At 41.0% G+C, this 17,828-nt stretch overlaps 1 protein-coding gene across 1 annotated transcript in view; it reads right to left on the bottom strand.

Annotated features, from left to right (window-relative positions):
* Positions 1–6,020, bottom strand: part of LOC135706560 (lachesin-like) — a 269,244-nt gene extending 263,224 nt beyond the window's left edge. Inside the window, exon 1 of the mRNA XM_065228210.1 lies at positions 5,283–6,020. Within this exon, the coding sequence (XP_065084282.1) occupies positions 5,283–5,445 (163 nt within the window). The 5' untranslated portion in view covers positions 5,446–6,020. The remainder of the gene's footprint in view (positions 1–5,282) is intronic.
* Positions 6,021–17,828: the final 11,808 nt, after the last annotated feature.

The following is a 17,828-nucleotide window of genomic DNA, read 5'->3' on the forward strand; positions in this document are numbered from 1 at the left end:
AGATGAACACAACAACAACAAAAAAAGACAGCTCAAATCGGACGATGCACTCCTGAGTTATGCGTGGTCTTATATATGCCAGTCTGATTATGACACTAAAAAAGCATGCAAATGACCACCAAAATAAACGTGCACTTGTGTCCACATTGTGTTTACTGCTTTTTAAATTGAGAGGCATCTTTTACTGTCACCATTTGTTGTTTACAATTCTGCATTTCTGTATAATACTCTTCCAGTTGCTATTGTTCTTAAATTTGACGTGCTTCAAGTTAATGATCATACCTTTTGCCACACATATGCTTAAATTGTCCAGTTGGTACGATTGATGCTTGTAAATCAGCGACTGCCGGTTCGAATCCCAAGATTCATAGGCAATTTTTAGATTTATAATAACAATATAAATAATTAAATCAAATTAGTCAGCATTATGGTAAGCTAGTCCAATAAATTAAATAAGATATAAAGCCGTTTTCCATGAAGTTTTTGAAAAAAAAAAACTAGAAGGCTGAACAAGGGTTAAAAGGATTGTTATTTAGTACCATAAAAAGCTTAACATGTATATTAATGATAAGCTTTTGGCTGATTAAAATCACCAGATTAAGACAGGTTAACGGGATCTATGTACAACAATTATTCAAACTAAGGCTCGTTAAAAAATCGTTGAAAGAACACTTGTGAAGCATCATAATTGTTACCTTTTGAAAAACTTCATAGAATTGCTGGAATTTTTTTTAAGTTCAAGGAACTTCGTCGTAGTTCAGCCAAAACTCTAAAAACTTAGAGAACTTTGTAGGAGTTCAGAAAATTTTGTAGTAGCTCAGGGAATGTTGTGAAAATTCAGCATAGAGCTTCATGGTTTGATTGGAAATTTTAAGAACTTAGTTTTGCTAAAAATGTTAGGAAAATTCGTAGCGAAGATTTTCAAGATTTTTCTTGTTTTTCTTTTTTTTTCGATAAGGTCATCGATGTTCTGATATCTTGGTCGAATTGAAAGAACTTGGAAGAAACCATTATGGAACTTGGAAGAAGTTGAAGAAACTTTTCAAGAAGTAAGGATTAGGGAACTGTCTACCCGAGTAGATGAGAATAGCAAACCAAGAACTAACCAATTGCAAATTTTACTATCATAGCTTATCTTGATATTATTATGTTTTTTACCCATAACACATAATAACAATCTAATAACAAAATATGATATCACATCAAAATTTGTTATTTTCATGATATTAAAATTTTGAGTCATAAAACAGTCGAAAAACAACTCAACAAAAATTTATGATATTGTATCTTATTTTGCTATTGGCATCATATTAATATTCTTTTCCATTTTTAGTCGTAAGGTGAATATTTTTTCATTTCAATGTATCAGAAATTTTTATTTATTTTTTTTTAATGACAGGTATTTATTTTCGACAGATCGCTGTCAAAATTACCGAACGACCCTGTCGCTCCATTCATTCCTGGAATTCACCCAACTGACCAATTCACTGACGAATCTTCCGCAGGATCATCTGCCAAACATGTGAGTAACGTTTGTACTTTTTTTATGGGTTCTAACCCCAAATTTTCAATTGCAGGTGCAGGATGAACAGCTAAATGCAAATATTGCACCGAAGAAGAAACGCACAGGAAAGATTTCAAGAAGTCCTACTATCGTCGATCCGGTCATTCCAGCTATTTCTGGACTTTGCCCAACTGACCAGCCCACTGACAAATGTTCTGCAAGACCATCTTCTGCTAAACATGTGAGTAGCGTCGTTCTCGTACATTTTTAGTTCTAACCTCAAATTTCAATTTACAGGTGCAGGAGGAACATCTAAAGGACAATTTTGAACCGAAAAAGAAACGCACACGAAAGACTCCAAGAAATGCGACTATCATCGATCCGGTCGTTCCAGCTATATCTGGAGTTCGCCCAACTGACCAGCCCACTAACAAATGTTCTGCAGGACCATCTTTTGCTAAACATGTGAGTAGTGTCATTCTCGTACTTTTTTAGTTCTAACCTTAAATTTAAAATTGCAGGTTCAAGAGGAACAGCTAAAGGAAAATGTTACTCCGCAAAATAAACGCCCGGGAAAAATCGCTAAAAGTGCCTCTAGCACCGGTCCTATCGTTCCAGCTATGTGTGGAGTCCCGATAACTGGTCAGTCTACTGACGAAGAATCTGCAGGGCCATCTTCTGCACATCATGGCAGTAATGTCTTTCCTTGCACGTCTGGGACTCCACAAAATTTTCAAGACCAAGAATTTGCTGGAACAACTTCTGCAAACTCTGCTTTTAGCCTTGAGTACTCAGACAGTAGTACAAGTTTGTTTGCGGGATATGCTGAAGTTGGTGTGCCAAAACCGAATGTTGATTATTTAAGAACGGTGAATGAGCTACGTCAGACAATCGAGATAATGTCAGCGGAAATAAAGCAACTCCGGGAGGAAAACTGCAAGCTGCGCCATCTAAACATGAAGCTTCAAGAATCTCTGGTCGAGAAACCTATGGGATTATCATTCTCCGACATCCCAGGATACCCCAACTCAAATTGGCTATTGAGGGTATCGCAAGATGCACACGAGAGTGATTATCTGTTCGTGAAAGAGTTGCTCTTCTCGCTGTTTCCTAGAGGCGTAGGCAACGCAACAGTGACCGGCAGGTGTTCTAACAACCCCAGAGGACGCAGCAAGAAAGCCCCGGAGCCAAATCAGAACATTCAAATTTGTTGTTGAAATGGATCCTGAAAAAGTTAAATATATGAAAGGTAAATAGTATCTTTTCAACTTTGTATACGTTATAATCATTATTATTAATCGCTAGCTCGACTGTACGAGAGAAGACGAATTTTGCAGGACCCATAGTAGGGGTCGCTCAGTATTTGTCCCAACAAATAAATAAGCACATCGCAACCGCGCTGGCGAATAATCCTGCACACTTAGTTTTTTCTACCGAGCTCGGCTGTGTAAATCTCGGCAAAAAATGTTTTACTGAGATTTCAGCAAACATTTCAGTCGTTTGCTGAGATTCAGCTAAGCATTATCCGAGACTCAGCAATCAAATGTCACTTTTGCTGAGATCTCAGTGAAATCTATTTTTGCCGAGATTTGCACAGCCGAGCTCGGTAGAAAAAACTAAGTGTGTGTGTTGCGCCAGGGGCCAACGCAATAGGACATCATAAGAAGCGTACAAATGTACGACAACAAAGGAACGACACAAGTTACGCTAGAGAAAATACTACAACACTTCAAATCTGTTTTGTCCAGCCATTGTTCGGTTTTTTTTTAGAAAGTTACGTTTTTATTTCATGTTGATTTTATCGTTATTGTTATTACAAATAAAAAAAGCTTGCCGAATTGTTGAACTCTATCATTATTATCAGTAAAACTGATTCTCCTCCGAAAAAAAAATACTATTATTAAGCTCTTCAAGAAGAATAACTAAAGCTGCTATTATTTTGTTATTCAATCCGAACAACTGAATTTATTCTTAATTAGTTCTTATTAGTTAATAACACATTTTGCAATTGATTAGTTCTTAATATCTCAATAATAGCTAAATATGTTTTGGACTTTTTTGATTTTTTTTGTTCTTAGTTTGATATTACAATAACAAGATTTGCTATTATTTAGTTTTTTTCCCGAACGCTTTCCGTTATTATTTTTGATATTTTAACTCTTATTTCAATCAAAATAATAACAAATTGAGATGTTCTGATATCCTATTTTTAATAGCAAAACTTGCTATTGGTTTGCTATTCTCACCTACTCGGGTAAGGAACATTAGAGCAATTTTGTCGCATCTCAGGAAATTTCGCCACTTGCTGCGTCAAAACTCCTCTTTTGTTAATCATCATTAACATTTTCTGACTAAATTATTGGTTAATTTTATTGTAGAAACTTGACATATATCCTACTAGGTTAGATTTTCTTTATTAGGGAGGCTTTCGGTCTGGGGCCGGTTCGCCTCCAACCCCTTAATACTGAAGATAAAACAAATCCTAATTCAGATATTGGTGAATAAAAGAGCGAAAAATAAAATTTAACGGTAATGTCCTAGACACGACCGCAATATGACGTAGAACTACGCAAAATTGATGTATGTCATATATTTTTGACTATTATACTTTATCTAAAAAAATTCAAGTATTTCAATGTTTCGGGTACGGTTCAATGTTGGTTCAAGTATTTTTCCTGGAATGTAATAAATTATGAAAATTCAAATGTGAGGTCCTAAACTAGCCGTTATATATATTGGAGTAGCACCCCAGTATAGTCCACAAATACACCATGCATGTTTTGGGATAAAAAAAAATTGCCAAAAAATACCTTAATTTTTTCAGTAGCTCCATCTAGTTTTAAATCAGGTCCCTGAAGCAGAGAAGAGAGTGAAGGTTGCATTTTATGATAACGCAACAGGCAGTTGTTTTCCTTATCAGAGGACGGTACTTTCAATATTGAACAAAATGCTGTTTTATATCTTTTCAGGTTCAAGCAGAACGATGTGCAACCAAGTGGTACTCGATTATGACGACTGGGTTTAGGGAAAACGTTTATTTCATGAAAACAGTGATAAAATGATCATTTGTACATTTTTCAAAAGTTTTTTTTTATTGAAAATTGGAAAAGTTTTTATTTCAATAAATTCGGAAAGTAATATCCGATCGATTAACGTATTGGATTTTAATTTAATCTATAAGTGACAAAGTTACAAGCGTTCAAAACCTAACACTTTTCATCATACATATTTTTGATTTGCACCCCAGTATAGTCGACAAAGACGTAGTTCTACGTCAAAAAACAAAAAATGATTCACCTCAATCTGAACCAAAGCTGCAGGTCTTTGGCGGTTTGAAGATGTATTTAAAGAGGAGGTTCAAAATAGGAGTACCTATCTAAAGTAGAAATAATTGCCCATTCAATTAAAGGTTCTGAAATCAAAATATAATCAAATACGGTATTTTTCCAATAATATTCCGCTGGAATTAAAGAAATGGCTATGCATATTAAATATCCGCTGGAAATCATCCTTAATAACGAAGCAGCCCTTGTTTCAATCCCTTTATATTGAATACGCTTCGTGCCGGAAAACTTTTCGTTCGCTGGCTCTATGAGGTACCCGACAGGTGGTCTTCGGTTATTAAACTTTTTTCGCACCCTTCAGAACAACAATCGAATGAACCCTCAAACACGTGGTCAACCGGTATGTGTGCCATCGACATCGACGGTCCCCGCATCCAAATCCCCATTAATATTCCTTTTGATCATTTGTAATTAATGTCTAGACCAACACTCACCGTTCGCCACTATTCCCATATTAGATGAAGGAGCAGCAACCGATTGCACCTGATTTTGAGTCATCGTTCCAACTAGCAGCAGTAGTGTGAGCAGGACACGTGGCAACACTGTTGCCCACAGCATCAGGAGGGTCCCCACTCCTCCGGCTCGAACGTGGGGCATCCTCTCCAATCAATTATAAGTACTCAGCAACGGGAAAACCGGCAGACAACCGCGTCGAAACGGTGCCACGGGCTGCACCACTGCACGATTACGAGTGTAGGAGGCTTGGCAAGTGGCCACCAAGGATCAGAACAAACAAGCTCCGAAACTAGTTTAACAAGGTGTCAGACACAGTCGTGACAATCGCCACCACGTACTTCCGGTTGTTGTAGTTTGTCACACTAGTAGTTATGCAATCTCACCGATGGATTTCTGGAATAGCACACATTTACTTCTGTAACTCACAACCTTCACCTTCAATCATCCGGTAATCACCACTTAATCAGTTATAATATGCGAACGATTAGCACGCGTAACGAACTCAAATACGTGTTATGATTAAATACGGATGTGTACACAGCACTGCCACTGTAATGTAGATGAAATCACTTAATGGAAACCGTATAATTCACACTAAGCCACATTAATCCACTTCATTACGGATGATCACTAAACCGAATCACAAAACTATTACCCTTCAATCCACTAAACATTGGAAATCGAGCCGCGAGTCCGCGAAAAACACTACCGCTCTACAGCGCATCCGAAACGACACTGAAAAGAAACGGTCAACAGTTTCCTCACCGAGGGTTCCGTTTATCTCGGCGAAATACCAATTTTATATTTATTCATCATCACAGGGCAGAGCACGGACTGCCATCGAAGATCCACTCAACTACGCTGCGTTAGCAATATAGCACAGCAGTAGTGTCATGACCGTCATCATCGCTATCATCAGCAACAACAACAACAACAAACCGTACGTAGAAACGCTCCCAATGTTTACCTTTTGAAATTTAGCATTTTTCTCTCAAATCTCTCACATGTTTTCCATAACCCAAACGGATGACTGCTTCCTCGTGTTATAAACATAACAATATCGGGAAATCCTAACCTACTCTCTTGCAGCATCTACTAGACCAAATTCTCTCATTGTTTACATTTTCACACCTTGATGCATGAGCGAATCCTTTCCACAGCAACAAAAACACCAGCCGGCGAGAGAAAATAAGGCAACCAAGAGAGAAAAACTCACTCCGAACCGAACATAAGCCGAGTTCCACCGGCCGAAGCCCAACGGGATCACTGCGCATGCTCTCAACCCTCCCCTTCTCGTACCGGACGGCGGAGAATCTCTCATCCGCTACTCCCAGTGGAACAGTTTTCCTCCCACCAAAACCCTATTCAGCATGCACACCACGCGCAGGTGAGGATTCTTTTTTGCTCTCATTTTCCCCTCCCCGAGAGAAGGGACCCCCATCCACCGGAACTCCACCATACAGAAACGTCCGTTCGACCAATCAGCACTCAGCTCAGCGCGCCTTGTGCACAAAAGAAGTGTCCCGTTTCTTTCCGACAACGACGGCGACGACGACGACGACGTCGATGTTCAAGAAGAAGAAAAACCTGAGTCGTTTTTCCATGCACTCACCTGAGCCTCGTCCCCACACTTTTCACGCTACCCCTTCTAGCTGTGGTTATAACAATGGACGAATACATAAGAGCCTGGATGCAGCTTCTTCGTCCTCGACTTTCTTTTCCTCCGGGACGGTGCTCGTCTTCATGGAAAAGATGTTTCGCCTGAATTATTTCCGTCTGGCCCCGCACAGTTTTGCAGCTTAGTCGTCGGAGGATGTGAAATACAAGAAAGGATTGCAAAGGACACTCCCAAGGATAAGCACACATAACCAAATGCCCGAATATTGGGGGCTCAAAACGTTGCTCTACTGTCTGTAACATTGACCCCGGAACGTGCGAGACTTATGGCAAGTCGTATTTGCATGCATACGCTTATTTACCAGTGTTGTTCCTCTTCCTTCCCATCCGTGGCCCGGCGGCAACAGCACCATTGAGCGGGGAAGATTCATCAGATTAGATGACGTCGTTTGGCTTGGGAAGATGTACATAGCTGCTGGCACTGGCACCCATACCAGATCTGACTAAGTGTGGCGGTGGCCAAAGCAATGGCGGCGGCGGTGGTGACTTCGTCGTTGGTCGACACAGAAAGTATGTCAACTACAGCAGCAACAATGGTGACGTCGCACGCGTCGCCGCCAGAAGACAAAAGTGCGACTTATGTACAACACGCGCTTTGATTGCTACAGCTACGTGTTGAAATGGGTGGATAAGGTGTCCCGTCCGGCGACGACGTGAACGCAAACGAAGTAAAGTGTATCCATTCATCGCTCCGAGGGGAGGGGATCAATGTTTTGGATGCAAACGCGCCAAAGGTCGATAACCTTGCCCATACAGAACCTAAAGACGAGGCTTAGAACAATTGATTAAACCGTGTTGTACCAAAATCTGGACACTTTTAAATGTTAAGAATTCAGAATCATAAGGGCCTAATTGCGATGTTCGATTCCCTTCATCGATTTTCCCTTTTATTAACACTCCGAATACGGTGGGTAAACAACTTTACGCCGACTACGAAGCCTCCGAAAGCGTGTAACGGTAAGTTTGCAATAACATAACATAGCCATTTCTTGATCAATTTCAAAAATTGCGATACCTCTAGATTTCCTAAGGCTTGTAGATTTTATTGATCTTACACACTTAAACAGAGACCCTGAGTTCGGTAAAAAAAATTACCGTCTTAGATCGGTAATGCTAAAAATTACAGGTGTTTCGGTATTTTCTCGCTATATTGCTGAAAACTGTAAATGAAATGACCGAATTCCGGTAATTTCATTATAATTTACCGAAAACGGTAAACATTTTTACCGGCAGGTCTGTAAATCAGCTTCATCACTGACTTCGGTGAAATATTTTACTGAAGTTTCGGTAAACAAAGCGTTCCATTACTGAGTTCGGCAATGGTCTAGGTAAACGTCAAATCCACCATATTATTATTTTCGATCAACTTTAAAAACGTTCGTGCTTGTGAAAAATAAAAAGGTGAAATTATGGAGGCTGTTATACAACACCAAAATGAGTGAATCGTAGATATTTTCCGCAAATAATTAATTTTCGTTATCTAAATAAATACCGATTACAGATGGCCGATGTTGTTGCTTGTTTTTTCTGTCGGTCCAAGTTTCATTCCCGTTGGCGACGATCTGAAAACAGCATTTGGAATATTCTTCCAAAGCTTCCTTGTTTTCAGTGTAGCGCCGAATCCTTCCGTCAAAAACGGTTTTGTTCATTGGTGGTGCAATTTGCAACACTAACTTATTGATCACGACAGCAGCCAATTGTTTACATGGGTTGCAGTGACCGCCACCTTGAAACAATATTAAAGCAAATTACAGTTGAGTCGGTTACCTTTTTAAAAAATTACAGATCTCTCGGTAATTTTCGATTTGCATATCGTCCTCAAAATTACAGTTCTCCTGTAAAGTCGACTACAAATCAAGCAATGCACATCGGTAAACGTTACCGATCGTTCGGTAAATTTGACAGCTAATTTTGCTGATCCAGTTTACAGATTTTTCGGTAATGTTCTCGATTACCGAAAACATTACCGACCGTTCAGCTGTTGAGCATTCGGTAAATGAATTACCGAAGTCGGTGATTTTTTCCAAGTGTGTAAGAAGATTGAAAATAGAGTAGCCTACTTTTTTTAAAAAAGGGAAAGAGTCGTTACACGTTTTTTTAAAGGTGTGTTCATGGGTTTTGCAAGTGGATTAAGATCTATAATTTAGATTAATAGGCACAAATGTTCATAATTAGCCACAATGCAGTCGGAACGTCCCTCGAAAGATCCGGAATATCCGTAAAAGTGGCCAATTCACGAACGTGATCCTATAGCTCCGTGTTTTTTTTTTTTTTGAAAACATTAGGAATTGTGATATAAGAAAGGATTTTGGGTTGTGACATAAACATGGACCTGGATGGCCATCGAACCATCCTCCGGAAGATCCGGAACCTCCAAAAAAGTGGTCAATCTATGAAACTGATCCTGATCCAAGAACTGTGATATTAGAAAGAATTTGGTGTCGTGACATAAACATTGACCCGAATGACCCTCGGACTGTCCTCCGGAAGATCCGTAAAAGTGGTCCATCCATCAAACTGATCCTAGAGCTACGCAGTTTTTTTTTTCAAAAATATTAGGAACTGTGATATAAGAATGAATTTGGGGTCGTGACATAAACATGGTCCGGATGGCTATGTGCATCAGCCAATCAACGATCTTGTTTATATGAAATTCCTCAACATGTTTGTAAACAAAGTGTTGAGGATTTCAAAATGGCTGAAGCTTAACCACAAATCTTGAACTGAACAGGCTAACTTTAACTGCGTTTGTGTGTCCAAGCACATTTAGCAATACAGTTGAATTCGTGCAACCTGGTGGTGTGGAGATCTAGCCCTCACGTATGTCCGGAGTGATTTGAGATTTGGGCGTAATTACATTTGTAAACAAACACGTCAATCGACGATTTCTCGCAAATTAAACCTCAATCTCAAAAACTAATAACACTACCAGGTAGAGGATTGATTTCTCTGTCATTTGGTATAGTTTGTGTGCTAGATTGAGCTTTTATTCGTGAGAAATCAGTGATTGACATGTTTGTTTACAAAAGCAATTACGCCCAAATCTCAAACCACTCCGGATGTGTTGGTAGAGGGAAAAATGCAAACATTTCAGAAGACGATTAAAAAAACACGGAGCTCTAGAATCAGTTTCATGGAATTAGCACTCTTATGGATATTCCGGATCTCGCGGAGGATGGTTTCATAGCCATCCTGGACCATGTTTATGTCACGACCAAAAAATTCTATCTTATATCACAGTTCCAAATGTTAAATAAAAAAACCCGCGGACCACTTTTACGGATGTTCCGGATTTTCCGGAGGACCGTTTTGTTATCTACAGGATCCATATGAAGAAACGATGACTGTATTCTGGCGAACTATGAACGTTTTTGCTAATTAATTTAAATTATAGATCATAAGCCACTTGCAAATCCCATAAACATACCTTTTAAAAAAAAGTGTAACGACTTTTTCCGCTTTTTAAAAAAAGTAAACAACCTTATTTTCAATCTTTTTAAGATCAAAATAATCTACAGACCCTAGGAATTCTAGAGGTACCGCAATTTTTGAAATTCATCAAGAAATGGCTGAGCTATGCCATTGCAAACTAGGCGTTACACGCTTTTCGGAGGCACCGTATTCGGAGTGTTAATAACTCGGCTGGATTAACAGTTTTTGGTGCGTTCGATGTTGCATTTGAAACCTAATACAACCTTTCACTACACTGCACAGTGGGAAATCGCTGACCATTAGATAAAATTGGAAAATTTGCATTTCCTCCTCTATTCTATTTTTTCTATCATTCTATATTATTTACCCGGTTCAAATCCAAAATTTGAACGCAATGTGAAATTTTTTTGAATTTTTTGTGGCTTTTTGAATTTGGTTACCCAAGTAACAATTTCCAGTTGAAGAAACGCTTTCGTTTTGATTTTGTTCAGCTGCATGTTGAATAATAATTGCACAATGTGTTCACCACAACTTTTATAAAACCCTTGTTTACACTGGTTTGGAGAACCTATACAACTGCAACAAAAAGGTGTTGTCTAACGTATTCAGTAAAACGTTTACCCAAAATCAATTTCTTGTTGAAGAAACGCTTCCATTGTGATTTTATTCAACTGCATGCTGAATAATAACTGTACAATTTGTTTATTACAACTTCTGTAAAACTCTTGTTTACACTGGTTTGGAGAACCTGTTCAACTACAGCATTATATGTATAGGAGTAGAAGCAACTTTTATACAACGTTTATAGATACATATTTAAACTCAAGCTTTATTATTTTGGTGAAAGCTCTTATACAACGTTTGTAGACACTTCTTGACAGCTGCTTTGAAATTTAGTAGAGAGTAAACCTGAGAGGCGTTTGTTGCACTCTTTTATGACTCCTTAATAATCATTGTACAGCAAGCGGTGAAAAGCGTTTATAGCACTTTTCAATGACTCCTTAACAACCGGATAGAAGCAACTTTTATACAACGTTTATAGATACATATTTAAAGTCAAGCTTTATTGTTTTGGTGAAAGCTCTAATACAACGTTTGTAGACACCTCCTAACAGCTGCTTCGAAATGTATTAGAGATTGAACCTGACAGGCGTTTGTTACACTCTTTTATGACTCCTAAATAATCACTATACAGCAAGTGGTGAAAAGCGTTTATAGCACTTTTTAATGACTCCTTAATAACCGTTGTGTAAGTACTCACAATATTCACAGATTAAAATTAGTTTAACAATTGTCGTGGTACGCCAAAATAATTGCTTGTACAGTTTTTATTAATTTAATTTATTTGTGCATATTGAAAAAATATGTAATTATGCCATAATTCACATTCTGTGATCATGGAGGAAGTAGTAACAAGCATATGTTTAATCTTTGATTGATATTCTTTCAATTAATCTCTCTAATCATTAATTGAGAGAATTTATCTAGAAATGTTATCGTTGATTATATGATATATGTCTTAAATTAATGTTTGCATTTATTAATAACACCTATATATAATTTACCTCTACTCCACCGAGGGTTTCTCGAAGCAAGATTCGAACTCATGATCCCGGATTGCCAGCCGCTTCTGTTTCCATCTGCTCTATTCTTGAATACATATTTTGATCATATGAGAGAAGTATATGAAGCTCATCTTGAGTGACTTCTCTTGCAGTCGAATAATCATTGCCTTGTAGTCATATAAACGTGCCTATCACTTGTGCTATTTTTAGCAACAAAATTGTGGTTGGTGGTTGGTCGAACGTAAACAATCATTTAAAAGTGCTCCAAGCAGCTTTTGAAGCTTTTAATCAAATGGCAATACAACTACATTCTTGTACAACTCTGGAAGCTATTATTCAATGTTTGATCAACTCAGGTGTTTTATAAGAGCTCCCAATCCAATGGTTTGTTTTGATGCGTTTATTTCACGTTCTATATAGCTCTTGTCAATCAGTTTAACAAAGGTGCTATAAAAGTTATCGTAGGTCTTATAAAGCATATAGTTAAACCGAACGTAAACAATCATTTAAGAGTGCTTCAAGCAGCTTTTGAAGCTTCTAACCAAAAAGGCAATACAACTAAATTCTTGTTCAACTCTGGAAGCTATTATTTAACGTTTAATCAACTCAGGTGTTTTATAAGAGCTCTCAATTGGTTGTTGGGTACCTCGCATTTTTTTCGCATTTATTCGACAAAAATGGAATTATTACTCAATCAACTGGTGGTTTAAAGGTAGCTTGGGTTGTAATGGCGTCTGAGGAATGGAAACCGAGTGAAGATTCAAGATCCTGCGTCGGGCAGTGTTCTAGAAAGGAACACCGCTCACCTCAAGAAAATCTCCAGTCCTCAAGAAAATCTCCAGTTGTAATCTGTTGGAAAAAGTAAAGGGTTGTGTCCTAGACACGACCGCAGTATGACGTAGAACCACACAAAATTGATGTTTTTCATGCATTTTCGACTATTATACTTTATCTTAAAATTTTGAAGTATTTCAATGTTTCGGTTATGGTTGACTACACATTTTTCTTTACAAATATCCATGTGAAATTCCAAATGATTTTCATTTGACCACACATAAACAGAATCCACTCAGAAGTACACATGAAATTTACACGCAAATGAATAGTATGTGTGGTCACGCATGGTTTTTATATGTACATATTTTAAGTATGTGGCCGATACATAGATATTGATTTGTTAGGAGCGGTATTTGAGGGGTGGGGGGGGGAGGGTTAGGAAAGGTTGTTGAGGGGTGGTGGGGGGTTAGGAGAGGTTGTTGAGGGAGGGGAGAGATTGTTATGAAGGGGGGAGGGGAAGAGATTGTTGTGAAGGGGGGAGGGGGAGAGATTGTTGTGAAGGGGGAGGGGGAGAGGTTGTTGTGAAAGGGGGAGGGGGTTTACATCATTATTGTGGTCACGCCGTGATCCACCTTTAGACGCTGACCTAGTCCTGCTTGATGCAGGACCTAGTGCCACGCCGTCCGAAGCGGTAATGAGCAGAAGCACTTACTTACTTAAAATGATCTATATTTCTTGAATTTGTGTGGTTTACATGTATAACTTATCAAGTGACACAGATGCGTCTTTTCAACTTTAGTTCCTGTGAAATTTCAATTATTGTTAATTACAGTTCCTAGTCCTATCAGGCCTGTTTTTGAGAATGACCACCTTGGTGGGATTGGTTTGCTTGAAAATTTGAAAAAGAAGACTACTTATAACTACTATTTACAACTACAACTAACCTACAACTACTATGTACACCTAACCTACTATATACAAATTGCTTATCAAAGCATGTTCTGATAAATTACATTTTTGTGTAAATTTAGTCTTAATTTCGTTAATTTTGGAATCTATTTTGGCAATGCCTGCCTCTTCATGTAAATTTGTTATTCTAGTGTCGAAAGGACGATCAAGAACCATCCTCAGCACTCTATTCTGAGCGACCTGAATTTTGTTCCTGTGAGTCTGTGCACATGATTCCCACACCGGAGCTGCGTAGAGGATCGCAGGTGCTATGATTTGTTTGTAGACGGCCAGTTTGTTCACCCTTGAGAGGCGGGATCTGCGGCAAATCAGCGGAAACAGACACCTAACCAAGGCAGAACACTTGACTACTGTTTTCTCTACATGCGAACGGTGCTGATCGGTATGATTTTTGCTACTTTCCAGATGCTTGGAAAGTAGTGCAGTTCCAAACATCTGTTGAAGATAGCGGTTAGAAGAGACTGCACTTTCATGCTGAGTCTCTTCAAGATCAAGTTAAATATACCGTCAAACCCGGGAGCCTTCATGTTCTTGGTGCATTTCAGCGCTGAGCAAATCTGTTGTACTGTAATCATATCCGCCGGAGGCACGACACAAGGGGAGACATCTAGGTTTTGAACGCATTGCGCAACCTGATCATCGAGCGGACTTTGGATAGTCGAGCCAAGCAAATGCGATGAAGCGACATGCTCGCCGATCGCATTTGCTTTCTCCTGTGGGGTAATTAAAAGCCGATCGTCATCATTTTCGACTTTGAGAGGTGGAACGGGTTTGGGATGATTTTTCAGGACCTTGGCTACCTTCCAGAATGGTCTGGAGCGGTCATCCAGATTCTGGACAACACGCCCGAAACTTTCATTTCGGAGTGAGTCCATTCTGGAAGCAATCTGCCTATTCAGATCGGCCATTTCACGTCCTCACTAGTCCTCTGAAACTGGCGTCTACGAACATTTCTCAACCGAATCAGTAATTGGGTGTGGGAATCAATAGCAACAAACTTACCCCTCACAGGAACTTGTCGAACGTATGCCTCGTCAGCCATGGATATGGCCTGTTGGAGCCCTTCCAACGTCCGGTCGATGTCATCTACGGTGTTGAGTAGTGGATTTTCATCGATGTTGCTGTCCACCATTCGTCCGTACTGCACCCAGTTGACATGGTGGTAGTCTTTACGCAGGCAGCTTCTAGCAGGAACCACATTGACACCGACTTCAGTCACCACCGGTTGGTGGTCGGAGCTGAGATCGTTGTGCGCCTCCGGCTTGGATAGTCCGATGTTTGACAGGAAAAAGTCCAGCGTGGAGGGATTTCCCGCCGGAGAGATGAAAGTTGGTTCGTCCGGAAATTGTACAGTGTACAGACCATGTTGTGCGTGGTCGAACAATAGACATCCGTTCCGGTTCCTCTGGTAGTTCCTCCAAGCTTCATGGCGGGCGTTCAGGTCACCCGCAACGATGAATCGGGAGCTAGTACGGGTGATGGCGGTCAGGTCCTTCTTGAATTGGATTCCTAATCCGTTGCTTGCGGTACACTGGCGTGGGCAGTAAACAGCGATGAACCGGACGTTTCCAGTTGGTGATTCCACCTCCACACTAATGGCCTCGATGATAGAAGTGCGGATGTGGGGCAGAGTGCAAAACTTGATTACCTTTCTGACGACGACCGCAACACCACCCCCCCTGGAGCTGGTGCGATCAAGCCGGATAATATTGTGGTCAGGCAACCAGAAGCTGTCACCGGACTTTAGATGGGTCTCGGTTAGAAGGCCCACGTCAATGCTGTGCTTGCGGAGGAAGTCGGCAAGCTCAATTCTTTTTGCTCTTACGGAGCAAGCATTCCAGGTGACGATAGTTAGCGGTTTAGACGCCATACTGGATGATGAACTTAGCGAGCACTTGGATCTGTTCGGGCTTATTGCGGCACTTACGAAGAGCACCGGACATGTTGACGAAAATTTCCATCAGTTTATCCGCTGAGAACAGATCGGGGTTGTTGTTTTGCGTTGTTGGTTGTCTCCAGAGTCCAGGGGGGGATGGAGAGCTTTGGCCAGCAGAATCACCGGAAGCTTCTTGAGGAGGGGCGGGTTGCACCCGCGAATTCGCTTGCCTTTGCTGGGGAGCACGAAGAGGCGGAAAATCCTCCGTCCTGAATGCTGGGGTTTTGTCCTTCTTGCGTCCTGGTTGATTGTTGCTTGACGCCTGCTTTCGGATGCGTTTGAAGTCCTCGCGTTTGGAGCACTGTCTGTCGGAACCTTGATGTGCACCACCACAGTTGGCGCATTTTAACGCCACGGCTCCATCCGCAGGGCAGTTGGAAGTGGCGTGTTCTTGAGCGCAGTTGCTGCAGCGTGGCTTGATGTTGCAGTTGCGGGTACCGTGACCAAAATTGAGGCACCGCTGGCACTGCGTTACGTCACGATGGCCGCCACGGTATGGCTCCCATCGTACGATGATGGAGTAGATCGATCGGATGGCTTGCAGCGCATTGAGAGTCACCGTCCCTTTCTGGAAGTGCACCAGGAAGAGGCAATCCGGGTACTTCTTCACGTTTTCGTCTCTCCTTGTCATTCGGAATACAGCGATTGGGGCTAGCTTGTACCGGTTGATTTCAGCTTCGACCATCTTGGGGTCGAAATTTGGTAGACCCCTGATGACTACCTTGAAGGGCTTCTCACCGGGGATGTCGTGCGTGAAGAATTCCGCCTTGGAATCCTTCAGATATTTCACGGCCACTTCGTACTCCGCTTTTGTTCGCAGCATCACCTTGGTGCCGATCCTGCCGAGCTTAAACTCAGCGGCAACGCCCAGCGATGAGAGATCGCCAATCAGCGTGTTGAGTGGTACTTGCTTCACCACCAGTGGAGGAAGCTTGATTTTCACCGCACTCATGCCGGCAGAATTCTCGGTTTCGACGGCGTCGCCGAAATCACCGATGTCGCTGGCGTTCGTCGCGGTAACATCGTCGCGTCCGCTCGTACCATCGGACTGTCCTTGATTCTTCTTCCTCTTTTTCGTCCGCTTCACCGGGACTGGGTTGGTATTTCCAACATCGGTGGGCAGAGTAGCGTACCTATTTGAGGTAGGTACCGAGCTACCCTCACCACTGTTCTTCTTCTCCGCTTGGTCACGAAGTCTGCTCCGAGAGCGCTGTCTTCCCATCACGCTATGCGACCGACACTACTGACGACGCGACGTGCAGTATATCTGCGAACGTTTGTAACAAACTATAGGTTAATCGAACAACTCGACAGAGCGAGCAAAGACCGAACTGTACTGCTTGACGTTCAAGCAGCTAATGATGATCATGAGCAAAAGCATGACAGCAGCGCTCTTTTATATCTTTTCCGGTTCAGAACCTGATAGGATTTCCCCCAGTTTTTTTTATGAATGGGGCGGAGCAGAAAGTTTCTTTTGTGCAGAATATGTAAAATAGGATGGACTTTGGATGTTAATATAATTGCATATATAGAGGCACCAGATATGTTTTACCGTCAGTTGTGTGTAATTCACCAACTCTATGTCATCAAACATGTCTTAAAAGCAATTTTTTGTTCGAATTTGGTAAAACTTAGTTTTACTAATGATTGTGGTATGTTTAAAATTTATTTCCCGGAAAAAAGGGATCGTCAAAGTCTGTCTCGCTTTCGAGTTATTTTATGTTGGGGGGGGGGGAGAGGTATTTGAGGGGGGGGGGGGGTAGGAGTGGTATTTGAGGGGGGGGGGGTAGGAAGGGTTTGATGGTGGAGAGAAGGGTAGGAGAGGTTTGATGATGGGGGGGGGGTAGGAAGGGTTTGATGGTGGAGAGAAGGGTAGGAGAGGTTTGACGATGGGGGGGGGGGTAGGTGAGGTTGTTTAGGGGGGGGGGGCGAGAGATTGTTGTGAAGGGCGGAGGGGGTTTACATTATTGCTTTTCCTCATTGTGGTCACGCCGTGATCCACCTTAAGCCGCTGATTTGGTCCTGCTTGCTGCAGGACCAAGCGCCACGCCGTCCGAAGCGTTAATGAGCAGTGGCAGTTAGTTTAAATGATCTTTATTTTTGTTTAACTTGGACGATTACCATATAAATTTTATTACTAAGTGATTTAATTGCTTTCTTCATCTTTA

The sequence above is a fragment of the Ochlerotatus camptorhynchus genome, unplaced genomic scaffold (genome assembly GCF_037179485.1).
Source record: "Ochlerotatus camptorhynchus isolate MF236.1 unplaced genomic scaffold, CSIRO-AGI_Acam_v1.1 ptg000284l, whole genome shotgun sequence".
NCBI lineage: Eukaryota > Metazoa > Arthropoda > Insecta > Diptera > Culicidae > Ochlerotatus > Ochlerotatus camptorhynchus.